This window comes from Engraulis encrasicolus, chromosome 9 (genome assembly GCF_034702125.1).
Source record: "Engraulis encrasicolus isolate BLACKSEA-1 chromosome 9, IST_EnEncr_1.0, whole genome shotgun sequence".
Lineage (NCBI taxonomy): Eukaryota > Metazoa > Chordata > Actinopteri > Clupeiformes > Engraulidae > Engraulis > Engraulis encrasicolus.
In genome coordinates this window covers 54687708-54704955 of record NC_085865.1, presented here as the reverse complement: position 1 = coordinate 54704955, position 17248 = coordinate 54687708, and the positions used below count along the sequence as shown (strand labels likewise).

Below are 17248 nucleotides of genomic sequence, written 5' to 3'. Positions count from 1 at the left end.
AGGCAATATAGAATAGAATATTATAGTATAGTATAGTATAGTAGTATAGTACAGTATGTGCTTACGTTATTTGTAAACAAGCAAAAGCCATGAGGAAAAAATAAATCGCTTGTGAGAACAGACACACACAGTAGGCCTACTGTACGGTACATCGTCATACAGCGATACATCGTCATATTTTACCCTACTATAAATGACATCAAGACGTTCCCTAATAGACACACTGGAGGATGAGCACACAGCACAATATTTTCCAAAAAAGGTTGCCATGACAAACATCCTCTTGTGTGTTGGCAAACAGAGGAGAGACAGTGGCGTGTATTGTTTCCTTTTGCTTTCTCCGCCGCCCGGAGCTGACAGGGCCGTGACCCAGGCCTGTCATAATTCCCTATTTTTGAACAGACGCCTTTCTCCAGGGGCACTTCCACAGGCTGCGCCTCTCCCCCCACTGACAGGCGACCATACAACCAGCCAGCCAGCCAGCTCACAAAGCCTCCAATGCTTGTGTGTGTGTATGTGTTTGTAGGAGTGTTTAAGGGACAGAAAAACAACCTGTGTGGCAGCCATAGATGACAACAAACATAGATGCCCCACAATGGATGTCAATGGAGAAAAACACATATGGACTAGTCTGACATATACTCACTATACAGTTCCATAACTCACAAAGTCTGCCAAAAACATACAAATTCTCATAGAAGGAAAACAATATGCAGTTTACTTATACTTTCAATGTTATGGAATTTACCACCTATCTACATACTTACTGCAATGTGAAACAGCGCATTATGACATTAAATCACCTAAATAATAATAATACAATACATTTCTAAATGAGGAAATATCCACAAAACTGACATGGGTTGTATAGTTCCACCTCTGGCATGACTGCCATATATTCAGACTCAGATTTCTCCTCACTCAGAAGTCATGAATGTGATTGCTTTAAGTGGCAGCTGACAACACTGACTGTAGATGGGCTTTTGGCAGTTTTTTCAGCATTCCACATGTTGTGGGATAATAAGTGCTACAACTGGCTTACGGCTCAAAGCCAATTAGTTAAAGGATGTATTCATCTCTGCCCAGTGACCATCTGTCACGTCATGTCATCTCATGCACCACCGACTACACAGCAGCATTGGCAGAAGTCCAGAGCGATGTCCATATTAAACGACATCTTAAATTAATCATCTGGCTCTTAAAACACACATACTGTATATTACCAAAAGTATTCCTTAACCTGCTTTGACTCACATATGAACTTAACTGCCATCCTGGCTCATATCCAGTGTTGCCAGATTGGGTGGTTTCCCACCCAATTGGGCTGTTTAGGATGACCGTCTGTGGATAAAAAAGGATATTGGGCAGGTTTTTTCTGTAGCTATATGGCCATAGAAATCAATAGAATGGTTCAAATTCAGATTCAGATTTAGTGGCTCCAGACTGGAACTAGCAGACTGTGAATTCTGTGAGAGAGGGCTTGTTCGCATGGAGGGCTTGTGGAGCATACGCACTGCAAAATTACAATGCATTCTGGTTAGGAATTTCTAACCAGAATGCATTGTAATGGAGAAGTGCATGTGGGCTGCGCGGATGTCAAATGTAATGTAACCATGTAATGTCACACCACTAGAGGAGTACCTCTACTTCTACTTCCTAACTCTGCTTTTAAACTCGTTTCTCTTTGAGAGGCCGTGAATGTTAAAGCCTCCATTGACTCCCTGCTGTGCCATAAGGGGACCCTTCCACACCCACCACATTCACATGCAGTGACCTCCGACAGGCATACGACTTCTCCTTTCTCAGCCCAGCTCTCTCTTATCACCTCAGCCCATCTGTCTGTTCAAATCAACAGGGAGGGTCTGATCATTCTTGCTCTGGTACTTTAGGTTTGCTTACAGCTGCTTTCATAACGGATTTTTTTTAAGGTAGTATTAACACTAATCTCTTACTTTGTAGCCAATTAATATAATTCCCATATGCATCCCTTTCACAATTGGGATACAGTAGCTACAGTGGTATAGTAGCCCAGAGTAGGGTTTCCCAACCTTTTCTGTCGTATGGAGCCAGTAAGCCAGTGCTTTTTCAACCCTGGGACCCCATGTGGAGTGGCCTTGAATTCAAATGGAGCTGCCTGAAATAGTAAATATTCAGACTGAAATGTCTCATTTTAGACTTTAAGAAATATCTACAGTTTTAAGCTAACAGGTATAAGGTAACTCGTCATGTTTTTTTTTGTTTGCTTAAAAATGTGTGTGGCGTCCACAAAAATTGGGGTGTCAAATTGAAGGTTGGGAACCAGGGAAGCTTTTGTCATACCATGAGTACCCCTTCAGTCATGGTCTATGTCTTGTCGTCTATCCTATCCTTGTGACTATGCGCCATACAGTACATTTACTGTTATTACATTTTTCCATGTACAGGGATGCTGTGGTACTTGTTGCTGTGATGCTTGACTTACTAGGGTTTTTGTTATGTAGGGCCTATTTTTTGGTATTGATTTGTAGTCAATTCCTTATTTATATCCGACTCAAGGGTATGGTCCATATCAATGTATGCCAGTACAAAAAACAGACTTCGTTTGTTAACTGTGAACACTAGTTAACACTAATTAACACAGACTAGCTATTAACACAAACACTAATCCGGTACTTTGTAGCCTATAAATGTTACCTTGTATCACTACCTCTGTATCACAATTTTGAGACATTGATATATTTGATACATTTGTTACAGTGTGGTATAGCCTATACAGCAAGGCTGGGGAAGCTTCAGAGTGAAATCCTTGAGCAGGAGACCTTCAATTTTTAATGCCTACAAGGATTGTGTGATTTCTGTGATGTACATTTCATGGGGTGTGATATACAGCGTACAGTACAGCAGTGGTTCCCAAAGTCTTTCTGCGTGGAGCCCCTTTGTGAAATATTTTTGCACGAGCAATGGATTTCTAGCAATATAAGTGCACAAACTATTAATGGAAAATCAAGCAATATTCATGGACAACAAATTACATTATGCTTAAAACTACGTTTTTAAAAAAATATCCCATTTAGGGGGCGTAGACCTTTTAGCTGGAAATATTCATGAAGCATGCCTCTTCAAAGCATGTTCAAAGTCTCTGTGTCTACAATATGTCTATACCAGTGTTTCCCAACCTTTTTTGTCCTGCGTACTCCATAAGCCATGAAAGCCATATAAAGAGTTCCCCCCTCACACATGCTCTATATCTATTCCGCCATCTCCATGTGGCTATGCTCCATGTATTTGTTCTCCACGTACCCCCTGAGGTGTGTCCCCTATACACGTACCCCTGGTTGGGAAACACTAGTGTATACTAGTGTTCTGAGTGCAGGCCAAATTCAGTGAAAAAGACCATCATATGCAAAAAAAATGTATGTGACATGATTATATTTTGTAAATCTACATGTACCTCTTGCCGTAAGGTAGGCTGTGAAGTAACGTCTGTCAAAGTCAGTCCTCGCTAATCAGTCCGATTGTTGAGAAAACTTGGCTGGTTCGAGGCTCAGATTTTTCACCAAAGGCATGTGATGGAGTGGCTTGGCCATCACTGGGGTTGTGGCTGGGCTCTTCGTCACATGCCAAGCAGCCTGGCTCTCTGGTGTCGTGGTCAAAGGGCGTGTTTGTTTGGCGCCTGGGGACCAGGGTTCAAAGCTGGGCTGGGCTGACTTTTCCACCCCTTGGCTACACTGTCATTTCTCATGAGGAGGACTGGGTGGGGCTGTGCTAGACAGGGGATGGGGTGGAGGGGGTGTTAAAGAATGTGGGTCTGCTGAGTGAGGGTGTGGGAGGTACATGGTGAGGCAGACCGTCTATAAAACTCAATCCTTGCTAGACCATCCCATCATTCTCCACAGCTTGGATCTTGATGTGAGCTGAGAGCTTTGTTTCACTATCATTCCCCATAGGGATGATTGGGTCAGGCTGTGCAAAAAGATCTTGGGGAGGGACGACTAAAGAATGTGGATGACGATATGGGAGGTAGATGGGTAAGTGAAGTGTACACTCTGGGTAAAAGTCCATCCTTAACCTATCTGTCCCATAATCCAATGTCGGCGATAGGCACAGACAATATGATCGCCTAGAGCACCAAATGTCGTGGGGCACCCCAAAATAATCCCACAGAATTAGAATGCCAAGTGAAATAAAACATTAAACTTTACGTTGACACTGATTGTTCATGGGCACTCAGTATGTAGTACTGTAGGTAATGGATCAGCTGTGCTCGATCAGGTATACAACACTATGTTTAAGTCCATTTCTCAATCCACAAAAGGGGTGCTCGCTTAGGTCACCAAATTGATGTTGTTGACATGAGAGCAGGGCAGTCTACAGGGGGCAACAAAGGGGTCGGTTGTCCCAGGCCCAAAGAGAGAGGGGGCCCAGAATTGTGCCTTCGTTATATTGTATGTATTGGGTGAGAGGCCCTTTCAGATGAATTTGTCCTGGGCCCGGCAAAAGCACTACGGCAGATGTTACCTCCGTTTGTGGATTTCCTGTCTGTAGCATCGTCTGGAGGTCGTAAATCAAGAATAGATCTGCATGTGATAGAGAGACAGTGTGAGTAAGCGCTCTCTGTCACAATACCTTTATTGGTAACACATTTTGTCAGAAGATTTCCCACGTTCTCACATTCTGGCGTCATTGGAGTAGGATTAGAGTAGATCATTGACTCATCCCTGATTCCATTCTAACTTCATCATAATCAATGGCAGATTTGACTTTGGACTTGTTTTCTTATTAATAACTACAGCATTGGTAGAATACTCACATAATTGCACTTTATAGCTGATTATTGCCTGGCGTTGTCCTGTCAAAATTCTGGTATTACAACATCTTTTTCAGCTCCAGTGGGACAATTGGTTAGCGCCGGTACTTATAAGGCAATACAGGCTAAGCAATGCTGAGGTTGAGAGTTTGCCCCTCATCTCTAGCAACAATTCCCTCACAGTGTGATGGATGGCCTTCAGAGACAAATTACCTCTTCACTCAACTGTCCATTTCTCATCTCTAAGAATAGCCCAGTTGGGTTTGTTTAAACCCAGACACATTTGAACATCAACAGCTTTGTAACTAAAGTGGCTTCATATAGCTTCACCTATGGCCAGGGCAGCTGGCAGCTTTGGCTGGGCCATGGACAAAAATCTCTGAATGGGCCCCCCTCATTCCTTCATTCCTTGGCCGAGAGACCTGTCCCCGCCTGTCGTGGGCCTGCCTATGGCTGTAGCTTACCTGTACTTTCACCTGTGGCATCCTTACATATACAGTTCAATGTTTAATCTAACATATGTAGATATCAGTTTGACAATAGGTTAAAAAAGTTGGTTCTAAAAATGGTGTGGGGGGACAGGTGGGGAGGAGGAATACACACACACACACACACACACACACACACACACACACACACACACACACACACACACACACACACACACACACACACACACACACACACACACACACACACACACAGAATATTTCATATATCATTATGTAAATGAAAGTTTGTGGATAGGTTACATCCAAAATGTGGATCATATTGGCTCTTTTTATGTTGCTTCATTTCTGCCAGCTTATACCTCTCTACTGCCAAAATAGTGGTATTTGAAATTGTAATCAGGGCTCCAGTGTCGCAATCGGTTAGCGCGCGGTACTTATAAGGCAGTACAGGCTGAGCAATGCCGAGGTTGTGAGTTCGAGCCTCACCTGGAGCAAGAGTTCTTTAAAGTTCCCTCATAACCTGATGGATGGCCCTGTGAGATCATTCCTCATCTGTCCATCACTGAGAAAAGCCCAGTTGGTCAATACAGCCCAGGCACACTTGATCAATAGGACCTCTATCAGAATAGAAGGAAATGCTGGTTCTTGCTGCTAAAGTGGCATCATACTGTAGCTTACCCATGGCATTCTTAGAAATTAATATTTATAGAAGTCATTTATAAAGGCTTACCATAATGTAGATGAAAGTTTGTGGATAGGTCACATCCAAAATGTGGTTCTCATGGACTATTTTTATGTTGTGTCATTCCTGCCAGCTTATCCCTCTTTACTGCCAAAAAAGTGGTGCTTAAAATTAAGAGGGCTCCAGTGGCGCAATCGGTTAGCGCGCGGTACTTATAAGACAGTACAGGCTGAGCAATGCCGAGGTTGTGAGTTCAAGCCTCACCTGGAGCATCCATACTTTAGATCCAATACCCATCTGATAGGAGGCCTTATGAAATCATTCAACTGTCCGTCATCCATGACTGAGAATAGGCACTTTCGGGACCAATGTCCATCGATCGACGACTGCAGAGAATAGGTGTGCAAGAACTTGCATGGGAAGTGCTAATACAGCGCACCACATGTCCACCACAAATTTGAAATGATGAGCTTGCACCAGTTTGATACGAAGCACATCACATGCGGGGTGTGGGCAGGAGGAGTTGGCCATTAAATTCAAGGGTGTGTCACTGCGGAGGAGGTATGCAGACCCTTGCAACGAGCATCAACGGAGATAAGCAACTGCAGGAGTTAAGGTCCATCTGCAATCGCTTTGATCCCGTAACAGTTTGACACCATGTCACACATCACATCTTACATATATATATCATATATCATAATGTAAGTGAAAGTTAGTGGATAGGTTACATCCAAAATGTGGATCACATAGGCTCTTTTGTTGTTTCATTTCTGCCAGCTTACCTGTCTACTGGCAACAAAGTGGTATTTAAAGTGATACTGTCCCATTTTGGAAATAAGCTTATATTGCACCTCCCCTTCAGTTAAATAATTGAGTTTTACCGTTTTTCCCTGTACTTTCAACCGTTCTGAGAGTATGGCAGTGCAAATGTGACCTCCATGCTAGCAGTTAACATTGAGTCCTATGAGACCAGCTGCCAGCTAACTCAGGGCTCCAGTGGCGCAATCGGTTAGCGCGCGGTACTTATAAGGCAGTACTGGCTGAGCAATGCCGAGGTTGTGAGTTCGAGCCTCACCTGGAGCATCCATACTTTAGATCCAATACCCATCTGACAGGAGGCCTTATGAGATCATTGACCTGTTCATTCAACTGTCTGTCATCCATATCCATGCTGAGAATAATCGCATTGCCTCAGCTAAACTGGAAACACTAATGCTCTCAGGACATTAGGAGAACATTGACCACTAGCTTCACCTGTGGTGTGTTCTTTACACATGTGATTTTAGTCCACATACCATTTAGATGTCAGTTTGAGGATACGTTCCTTCCTTACAAAAGGTTAAAAAAATATATTTCTGGCACTCCATCCTAACCTTCCAAGTACTTGGAGAGATTGAAAAAGGGCTGCAGTGGTGCAATCGGTTAGCGCACGGTACTTATAACTTATAAATAAAATGTTCGACAAAAATGACTGCAATCAGTCAGTAAATAGCCTAATATTAGCTCATTTTAAATAGGCCTACTTAACGTTACAAAAGACCAGTAGGCCTAATATGAAACTGAACAAAACTGAAAATATTTGTGAATATGAACTTGTCCTAAGCCTCACGCAATATTGCTTGCGCTCTCGTCCCCACCGTCGTTGTCCCCAATCACGTTATGCTTATAATCACTTGACTCACGCTGGCTGCTGTGCTGTCGAGGAACGATTCTGTTTTGTTGTGGGCTATTTTTTACCAATATATCAGTGAACACAACAAAGGGCATTGCATTTGCAAAACCGTTTCATGCCCTTTGAGAAGTCAAGCCTAACAGTTTGGGACTCAATGGCATGCGCAGCATTGCATCACTTTCACTTTTACCTCTGCTGAAAAATGGTGGTGGATCTCCAAGTAGGCTACAGCCTACAGAGGGTCAAGTTAAACATTCCAGAGAACGATGGACTCGCCAGAAGTCCCAGTGAAAGTGCATGCAGGGCTTTAGCCTATAACTGTTTTCATCACCGGCCAAAACGTGTAGCCCATATGAGCATCGTTGACAGCTGAGACCTCCGTTCTGCAGGCGACGTGGTGTTTTATAGATAACAATGTCGTCGTCTTTTATATTCACAAGAGCACCAAAATTAATAGCCTATAATTTCTGAGCATTATTCAGCAAGCACCCTTCACAAAAGGAAATCTGTGAACTCCATCCTCGTTACATTGAATGATGATCATCAGCCGGACGGCGCGGGAGAACCAAAAAAAAACCTAGGCTATGCCTTCTTTCGAAAGCGACCCCTCTCTCTGCTTTTATTTGTGTTGCTTTTGACAAGCTTGAAAATTAAACGCCGACACAGGCAGGCTATGTGTAGCAGACGACTCACATTAACCAGGATTTCAGTCAGTTCCTGTCGCGCAGCCTCTTCAACTGGGTGGACATGCCCAATTCCGCCCGCCTACTTATAGTTAATTATGTATCCACTTTTTTAAGTCAGGAATGGATATCGACATGATACGAAGTTTGTATGCTTACAATTTGAAACGGTGATGACATTTAAAACAGAGTCAATCGGCCATAAACAGCATTGTAATGAAGGGTGTCGTAATGGCAGCATGAAAGAGATGGAACTTTTCACGACGACATTCTGGCTAAAAACTCACCCTGGCAGCTTCCCTGCTTTGCCTAAGAACCAAAATTATAATATAAAAATGGAAATAATATAAAAAACACCAGAGGACTGGAATGTGGCAGTGTCCTTTACTTTCAAGCGTGGGGAAGCACATTAAAAATCGCAACAAAAATCGCACCTTTCACTTCATGCCGCAACAAAATCGCAACAACACAGTAAGAAGCTCCGCAACTTTTATCGCGATTTTCTGGAAATCCTCGTGCACCATCTGGCAATTCCGACCGCGATTTTTTGAGAAAATGCCCGCGATTTCCTGGTGGGACTGTTATAAGGAAGTACAGGCTGAGCAATGCCCATGTTGTGAGTTTCAGCCTCATCTGGAGCTGGCTATCTTTAGGTCTTCTCACAATCAGCTGTCCATCACTGATCACTCAGAAAGTCTGGTCGGTCAGTAGAGCCCCGACACACTAGAACACACAACAGGAAAAAGCTGTCTTTTATTACTGAAACAGCTTCATACAATGTTACCAAAAGTATTCACTAACCTGTCTTGACTCACATATTATCTTAATCGCCATCCAATACCATGATGTACATGATTGAGGTTTGTGGATAGGTTACATCCAACATGCATTTGAGCCTCATCTGGCTTTAATCCAATGCCTACCTGGTAGGAGGCCTTCTAAAAGATCTCTCAATGGATCATTTATGACTCTGCATACATCATTAGAATTTTGAGAAATGTCTCCCCTTTTCTAAAATTGAAAATAGGAAAAAGAAAGCATGTAAGAAAAGAATGGATGGATTTGATTGACCACAGGAAGAACAGTGCTCCTGTAAAGGGGGAGCCGATGTGAGGTCAATAAACAATTGATTTTCTCAAATTTGTTTCAGAACTTTGCAGTAGCATCCGCTCTGACATGTAATCCTTGGAAGTAAAATTTCAAGAAATAGCCTACTGTATAAGCATCTTGCAGGTGGTGGATTGTGTTAAGCTTATGCCTTCACAATATATGATTCTCACTGACTTCCTTCGTAAAGGTTTTTTTTTTCCTTTGACCAGTTTGTGTGAAAATGAGTCGAAGACCTTGTTGTAACAAGTTACAAAATAAAGCATCCTCAAGCTTTTCTGAAGATATTGTATGAGCTTCTCACATACAGACAGGGATGGGCACAGCAACTCATGAATGGGGATTGAACAGTAAGACAGATTTGAAAAGGTATGTAGCCTTGAATAGGGTGGCTGTGTGACTGGTTCCGAACACACACAGACGCACGCACGCATGCACGCATGCACGCACGCACACACACACACACACACACACACACACACACACACACACACACACACACACACACACACACACACACACTATAAATCTAGCAGTACAAAACATACATACACTATACAAGCATGTCTTTCACTCATCAGTCAACACACTGAGTGGGCTTTGCAGTGTTGGTGGGCAATATTGCACTATTTACCACTGCCGTGTCACTCAGCCTTTGTATCAACAGGTTGGCTAGAAAGGCAGGAAGTTCTTTGCTGTATGAACTTCAGGGTGAGTTGTGAAGGCTCAGTTGCTCTCTGGGCGAAGTTCACATTTCGACACCTGTCATCTTCTCAACACAATCTTTCTGAGGCACGTCAAAACCCAGGTTGATGTTTTGTCGAAGAAAGAAGGCCGGAGGGCACATGGTTTTTACAAAGCGTGAGGGTACTGTACACACAGGGCTGCTGACTACTTTGGCCAGGCCTGGGACAAAGTCATCTGAAAGCCCCCCCATCCAATACATACAATGTGATGGGAACCCAATTCTGGGCTACCCCTCTCCCTGTGCCCAGGACAACTGACCCCTTTGCCCCCCCTGTCAGCTCAGCTTCCCTGTGTACACACAAACCCTGAACAAAGTGAACCGCTGGGTTTCATCATATCTCTGCCTTTGTTAAAGATGTCGTGTGTGTGTGTGTGTGTGTGTGTGTGTGTGTGTGTGTGTGTGTGTGTGTGTGTGTGTGTGTGTGTGTGTGTGTGTGTGTGTGTGTGTGTGTGTGTGTATGTGTATGTGTGTGTGTATTTCAAACCTGTGAGTCTTCGCTGTTGCAGGTGAAGATTGAACTCGTGACCCACTGCATTGTTGTGCTTGCATGGCTGTCTCAGTATTTCATGTGTGCCAACAGCATAGCAATAGTGCCACTGAAACGAGAAATATTATTACATTGAAGAAGAAGAAATATGAATACATTGTACTGTCCCTGAACAGACAGATCATACATTTGAGGACAATGTACAGAAGAAAGCACTTCACAAAAGTTTTATAGGCTACTTTCAACTACGATGGGACAGATCAATAATGATGTGCTTGCATGGACAACTTTGTATCTTATATGTGCCAAAGAGACCGAAATATTTAATATACAGCATTGTCATGTCACAGAGCAAACATGTCGAGCATTTCAACTTATACAGTGAGGCGCTTCACAATATTTCTACATTTTCAATTAAGACTAGATATCTTTAAGTGTAGGGGTCTGGGTATGTCTTGTGTTCTTTTAAAACTCACTGTACTATTTCAATCATCCTAGCCTGACTCTCCTCTCGCCAGACCCTTGTTTATTTCCACTCAGCTCAACTCACACCAGGGTCTATCACGGGCAAGGATTTTTCAAAGACCTACGGCATAGTTCCAGAAGGAGCAAGGTGGAACCCATTCATCTGGGGAGAGGCAGGTTACAGTCATCCTACATCCTGGTAGAATTGGATTACTTTTTGATGCATACATGACCTGAGGTCTTAAAGGTGACCTGCTCCAGGTGAGGCTCGAACTCACAACCTCGGCATTGCTCAGCCTGTACTGCCGTATAAGTACCGCGCGCTAACCGATTGCGCCACTGGAGCTGCTGGCTGTGTGTCACAATCAGTCATTTCCTCTCAGTAGTCATCTCTATTCTACTCTACTCTACTCTACTCTAGATACCTATTCTTCCATTGTTGCATTTTACTGTGATACAGTGAAAGAATTTCACAACATTTTACAGCTGGACACAAAGTACATGGTGCCATTTGCATATGTGTATATAAACACATCCACAAAAGCTACAGTCCGTTGTTGTACACAACAGTTCATGATGGCAGCAACTTTTGTATGTACAATGACGTCTTGCCTAAATACAGACCTCAATTCTTTGAAAGTATGATGTCATTCTTTTAAATGTAAGTAATAGGCTACACTGCTCCAGTGGGGGCTCAAACCCACAACCTCAGCATTGCTCAGCCTTATAAACACTGCTCGCGAACCGATTGCGCCACTGGAGCGGCAGTCACACATTCCAATCAAAGTCAGCGGTCACATTCCCTCCTCATACCTATTGTGAACTCACTCACCACTATGTACTGTGTAATATTCCATGTTGTCGGCATAAAACAATGACATTCTGAATTGTAATTTTAAAACTAAGAATGCATACATTACGCTGTCTGACATCTAACTCAGCATGAGGGGTCTTCGAAGAGTTGTAAAAGAGCACCTTTTCACAGACACACACTACTTCCTACGCCTGTCAGATACCTCTTGTCCTGCTCTCTACTGTTTGTCTTTGCTTTCTCAAAGCCAGAGTGCCAGGCAGCTTCACAAGGATGTTTCTATTGGACCACCAAATGATGTTAGATCTATGAAGAGACCGGGTTCAGGGGAGGGTTGAACTCACAACTTCAGCATTGCTCAGCCTGTACCATGTTGTGGGTGCTGCACACTAACATTATGCCTCTCTTTCTTCAACCAAAGACCCTTGTGTTCAGTACAGTATCAGGATCTACACAGATGGACTGATATCTTTAGATCTAAAGAACACCTGCTCCAGGTGAGGCTCGAACTCACAACCTCGGCATTGCTCAGCCTGTACTGCCTTATAAGTACCGCGCGCTAACCGATTGCGCCACTGGAGCTCAAGCAAGCCTTCCCGACAATCAGAATTCAACAGGCAAAGTACAATGATGTCCTATCCAAAACGATTACACCTAATGTGCCTGTCATTTTTAAATATGACAGCATGACTTCAAACATGTAGTCTAAGGCGTCTGTCTAATTAAGTAACTTGTTCTTCTTGAAAGAGTAAGAGCAGTCTGTAATAGGAACAACTACACAGCTGGACTTTTCTCACATCTGTCAGACATCTTTGTTCTTTAGTGGACTGACCTTTGACCTTGCTGAGCCCATCTGCCTCATCCCTTTTTCAGCCTTTCCCACATTACACTCAAACACTTTCAAATGTGAGTGGTACTGCCATGAACAGGGCTGCTCTGTCCTAAAAAAAATGGCCCGGCATTTTTGGTGTCGAGCAGTCCCTCACCGCCACTATTTTTCTATGATGTTATGATAAACTCAGTCCACTGTCTATTAGAGATGGACCAATGGGCCGACTCATCTAAATTGTGGGCCGATCTCTAAATGAAAATACAAACAGACATCTAAAAAAACAATAACATTGGCCCCTAATGACTGTCGTCCCACTGGGAAAATGTCCCGTTTGCTAGATTACCAGTCCAGCCCAGGTCGTGAAGGACTATGGCAAACTCTGATTATGTTCATTCTTGTGTTGGCTCTCTAAACCTGGGCTGTTGGTCTGCGTCAAGTTTAAAATGGAATAAATGCGTGCTTCATCAACCTTTTTTTCAAATGTATATTTTACACTTCTAAGATGTGAAGATTCTTTGGGAGTAGAATGTCTGCGCTTCAGCCTGCGCTTCAGAGATGTCAGCACTTCAGTGGTGCTCATGGTAGAGGATTGCAGAATTGAGACAAACTGGACAACTTCTCATCGACTAGGCCCAGGGATGATTCTCATCGACAAGGTCCAGCACTCAGTACTCTATATGTATTAGTGCTCCAGTCATCCCTGGGTCTAGTCGATGAGAAGAGGTCCAGTTCGTCTTGATGTGAAGATTTTTGTTCAGGTTACAATCATAATTTACAACTGTCTTTCATTAACGTCTCTCTCTCTCTCTTACTCTTTTGTCATGAAGGAAGGACAACCTTTGGCTATGGCGATACGGACATCAGCGTGCAGGGCCCGGGTGTGGCAGAACAGCACTGCTACATAGAGAACACAGTCGGCCTCGTTATCCTGAACCCCTGCGGAAACGCCTGTGCCATCGACGGGACCCCGGTCACCAAGCCAACGCGCCTCTCCCAAGGTGAGGCTGGACAATTCGCTCTGACTGAACATGATACATGAATATGACTATGAGGGTCCATTGTCCCATGAACGTGAGTAGAAATATGAATAGCCATTGATGGGGTCCAGGACAGGTCACAGCCTCTCTCAAGCCTGAATATGACGCTCACTCAGTGTTCACTTGGGCAGTCATGAGTAAGCAGTTAGGGTGTCAGACTTGTGGCCCAAATGTTGCCAGTTTGACTTCTGACCCCCCAGGTTGGTGGGGGGAGTAATTACTGTAGCCAGTGCTCTCCCCCATCCTCCCCTGTGACTGAGGTACCCTGAGCATCGTACCATCCCACAACACTGCGCCATTTGGCGCTGGCTGTCCGCTTGCACAGGCGAGACGTAAATGCAATTTTGCTGTGAGCACTGTGTGCTGTGGGGTCCTGTGTTACAATGGCAATGGGAGTTCCCCAGGTTGGCTTTCATTTGTTCATTTTTAAGGAAGCTAGGTCTGCATGCTATACTGTATAGTCTTAGTTACATGATGCATGGTATCACGTTTGTTCCTGAACTATGAACAAGAGCCATGCAGATCACCAAACCACTGAGCCGTTCTGAAGAGGGGCTTGGACTGATTATTTAAGTCTATCCAAATGGTACAAATGGTACAACAGAGTATTAGTTGCGCTAAGCTATCGGCCTGTACCTTTAGTTCTGCGGTATTGTGCTGTGCCTCTCATGTCCAAACTGGATGGTTGACCGGTAGGTTGCGGGTTCGGGCCCTGAGTGGCGAACTAGCGCAGACGACCTCATATGAGTTTGTGGGTGTGAGGCTGGCTCTGGATTGCATAGGGACAATTTATACTGCATACATGGATATAAATCAACATTCTCATGTCAAGGGAGGGTCCTGCAAGGGCTGGTTTCATTTCCCATCAAGTCAGATTAGATAGTGTGTGATCCTGTAAAAGTGTTGGTGTGTCATCTGCATTTGTTTAAAAAGTAGTTTAGACTCTTGTTGCTACGGTAGGCTTCCAACTCTCATTTCACCACTGACAAAATACGAGTTGTGTACCATGGAGTGCACAAGACTTAAGTAACCGTTTACACATATATGGATATTTTTGATAACACATTGGTTTTGGGCTCTCGTTTACACGTAAGCAGAATTTTAGAATGCACATTTCCCATTTTGGGGTGCTAAAACGCACATGTATCTGGAGTTTTTATTTTTAACCACATGTCACGTTGACATGTACGGATAAATAAAAACAAAACAAAACGCATATACTATGTGTAATCAGCACCAAAGTGTTGGTATGCACTTACATTGGCCACATGTATCCTCTAAGACGCTCCACACTGTATCCACACAGACAGGACTGTAAACTGTGGCGCACTGTGGTCCATATGAGCACCCAAGATGATGGGCATGTATGGGAGTTCCTCTCCCTGGGTCTTCCTGATTGATGAGCGTCTACGTGGTGATTACAGACCCTTAAAGATAATTTTGTTTTCTCAGTGCTTCTATTTTGGGCATGGCTGTCAATATGGAGAAAAGCCACCCTAAGTATGAGTGTTCATATCACAGTATTTCATTCACTCCAGTAGGCCTAAGGTATTGAGGGTCTATTGAGAATAACAAGTCCTTCCAGTTCAGTCTGTTCTTTGATCTTTATTCTTATAATTGAAGGCGGCTCGTCTTTATTCAGATAGACAACTGTTACCAAATGATTATATCAGAATAATTACTTTTTTCTTTTCTTTTCTTTCCTTTCCTTTCCTTTTCTTTTCTTTTCTTTTCTTTTCTTTTCTTTTCTTTCTTTCTTAACTCACCACTTCATACATTTCATACATTTCCATGTAAGGCACAGGAATGGATGGATTGGGGTGGGTGGGATGTTAAGCCTACACATTAAATATGGTGAGTTCAGGTGCTTCAGGGTAGGCCTACTTAGGCTATAATTAAATGAAAAATAATGCCACTTACTTGTGGTGTAGTAGAGCGGGTAGACTCACTGTTGTAGCTGGGAATAATCTGTGGAAACGGGCACAATGGTAAAAAATTGCTGGTCATAATGATTTTTCATAATGATTGTTGGCCACGGCAACGCATCGCACAGCCTTGTGCCATACAACAAACTACATTGTGTGTGCGTGTGTTGCATGTGGCTACACAGACAGACAGTTCGGTAGTGATAGGAGGGGGCTTTCCGACCCCCCTCTCCCATGACACGCAACCCCTTGTGGAAGCAACTTGTGGAAGCGATGAGTCAAGGAAAAGAAAGCCAGTCGACCGGTACAGGATAAGTGCCAGGAGTTACTTTCTGCCTCGCTGAGAATGTTTTCAACGCTCTTCTGCTTCCGCATCGCAGTAGCCTGATCCCAAGACGATTGGACGCGGATATTCTTTTTTTTTTTTGCAATAAATTTACCATATCGGGATAATTTTAATTGGATTGAAAACAACAGCACTGCAACGGATAAGGAACTTACCAGCCATACACTTCAGCGTTTTTTGTGAGCTCAACGTGATAAAAGAAAGGAAGCTTTGCCGGGTGAATGTATCACTTACAGCGTGTTTAAAGTTGTTACACTGAAACGCGTTAATATGACAAACACGTGGTGTCAGATTTAAACCCTCTATTTACAAGTGGACGGAAGTGGAAGAAATGTGAAACACCGGCATCCTACAGTAGCCTATATTTTTTTGTTACCAAACAGATCACCTCAGGTTTGTGTTTTTACTTCTGTTAAGAGAACTGTGCCTTATAAACATCATAATGAATGCTTATTTGAAGATGGTACCGGTCAGTGTTGTTGGTGCATGTACAGATTTGTTTAGTTCAGAGTAGCCTAACCACTGTATCCCACTGTAATACATTATTTATTACCACAACGAGCATGCTTGGCTTTCTGTGTAAGAATATGAAAACTGTAGTGGCTGCATATTAATAGATCTACAAAAATAATTTAATTGTATCTATTTTAGCTATCTTTTTTTATTTGGAAAGGAATGAGGAGTCATGAAATCACTTCCTGTGAAGTGAAGTGTGAAGTTACCCCACCCCCCCCCAGCAGGGAGACCTGCCCTCTGTATTACCCCCCATGACAGTTCACCAGTAGCCCACCGCTGCAGCACAGCAGATATAGCATTTATTATTGTCAAAGCCACCACCAAGATCACTAAAGCCCTCTATTTTGAACCAGAACCACACACACAACAACAGCCACAGTTCAGTGTGTGTGTGTGTGTGTGTGTGTGTGTGTGTGTGTGTGTGAGAGAGAGAGAGAGAGAGAGAGAGAGAGAGAGAGAGAGAGAGAGAGAGAGAGAGAGAGAGAGAGAGAGAGAGAGAGAGAGAGAGCAGTGCATAGGACCCCACAGGATGGTGGTGGTGTGGTCTTTTTTCATGCTGGCTGGGTCGCCGTTTTCTGGGTAGTGTTACACTTCTATTCTTGGCCAATGTGACCCGTGTGCTGTGCTGTGCACTGCTGCTAATCCTGCCGGTCTGCTGTCGCTCTGCGTCCTTTACCCTTTTCCTTCCTCTCGCTCTCC

General features: G+C 43.5%; 1 protein-coding gene and 5 non-coding genes across 8 annotated transcripts in view; 4 read left to right on the top strand and 2 right to left on the bottom strand.

Annotated features, from left to right (window-relative positions):
- The window catches only part of phldb1b (pleckstrin homology-like domain, family B, member 1b), a 137535-nt gene that overhangs the window by 10615 nt on the left and 109672 nt on the right, over window positions 1-17248 (top strand). For all 3 annotated transcript variants that reach the window (XM_063207434.1, XM_063207435.1, XM_063207436.1), the window contains exon 4: window positions 13553-13723. In XM_063207434.1, coding sequence (XP_063063504.1) covers window positions 13553-13723 — 171 coding nt within the window. The remainder of the gene's footprint in view (window positions 1-13552; window positions 13724-17248) is intronic.
- trnai-uau (transfer RNA isoleucine (anticodon UAU)) lies at window positions 5640-5732 on the top strand. Its single transcript is given in 2 exon segments — window positions 5640-5677; window positions 5697-5732. It is a non-coding gene; the product is annotated as a tRNA-Ile (tRNA).
- trnai-uau (transfer RNA isoleucine (anticodon UAU)) lies at window positions 6100-6192 on the top strand. The gene is given in 2 exon segments: window positions 6100-6137; window positions 6157-6192. It is a non-coding gene; the product is annotated as a tRNA-Ile (tRNA).
- On the top strand, window positions 6911-7003 carry trnai-uau (transfer RNA isoleucine (anticodon UAU)). The gene is given in 2 exon segments: window positions 6911-6948; window positions 6968-7003. It is a non-coding gene; the product is annotated as a tRNA-Ile (tRNA).
- On the bottom strand, window positions 11336-11428 carry trnai-uau (transfer RNA isoleucine (anticodon UAU)). The gene is given in 2 exon segments: window positions 11336-11371; window positions 11391-11428. It is a non-coding gene; the product is annotated as a tRNA-Ile (tRNA).
- On the bottom strand, window positions 12383-12475 carry trnai-uau (transfer RNA isoleucine (anticodon UAU)). Its single transcript is given in 2 exon segments — window positions 12383-12418; window positions 12438-12475. It is a non-coding gene; the product is annotated as a tRNA-Ile (tRNA).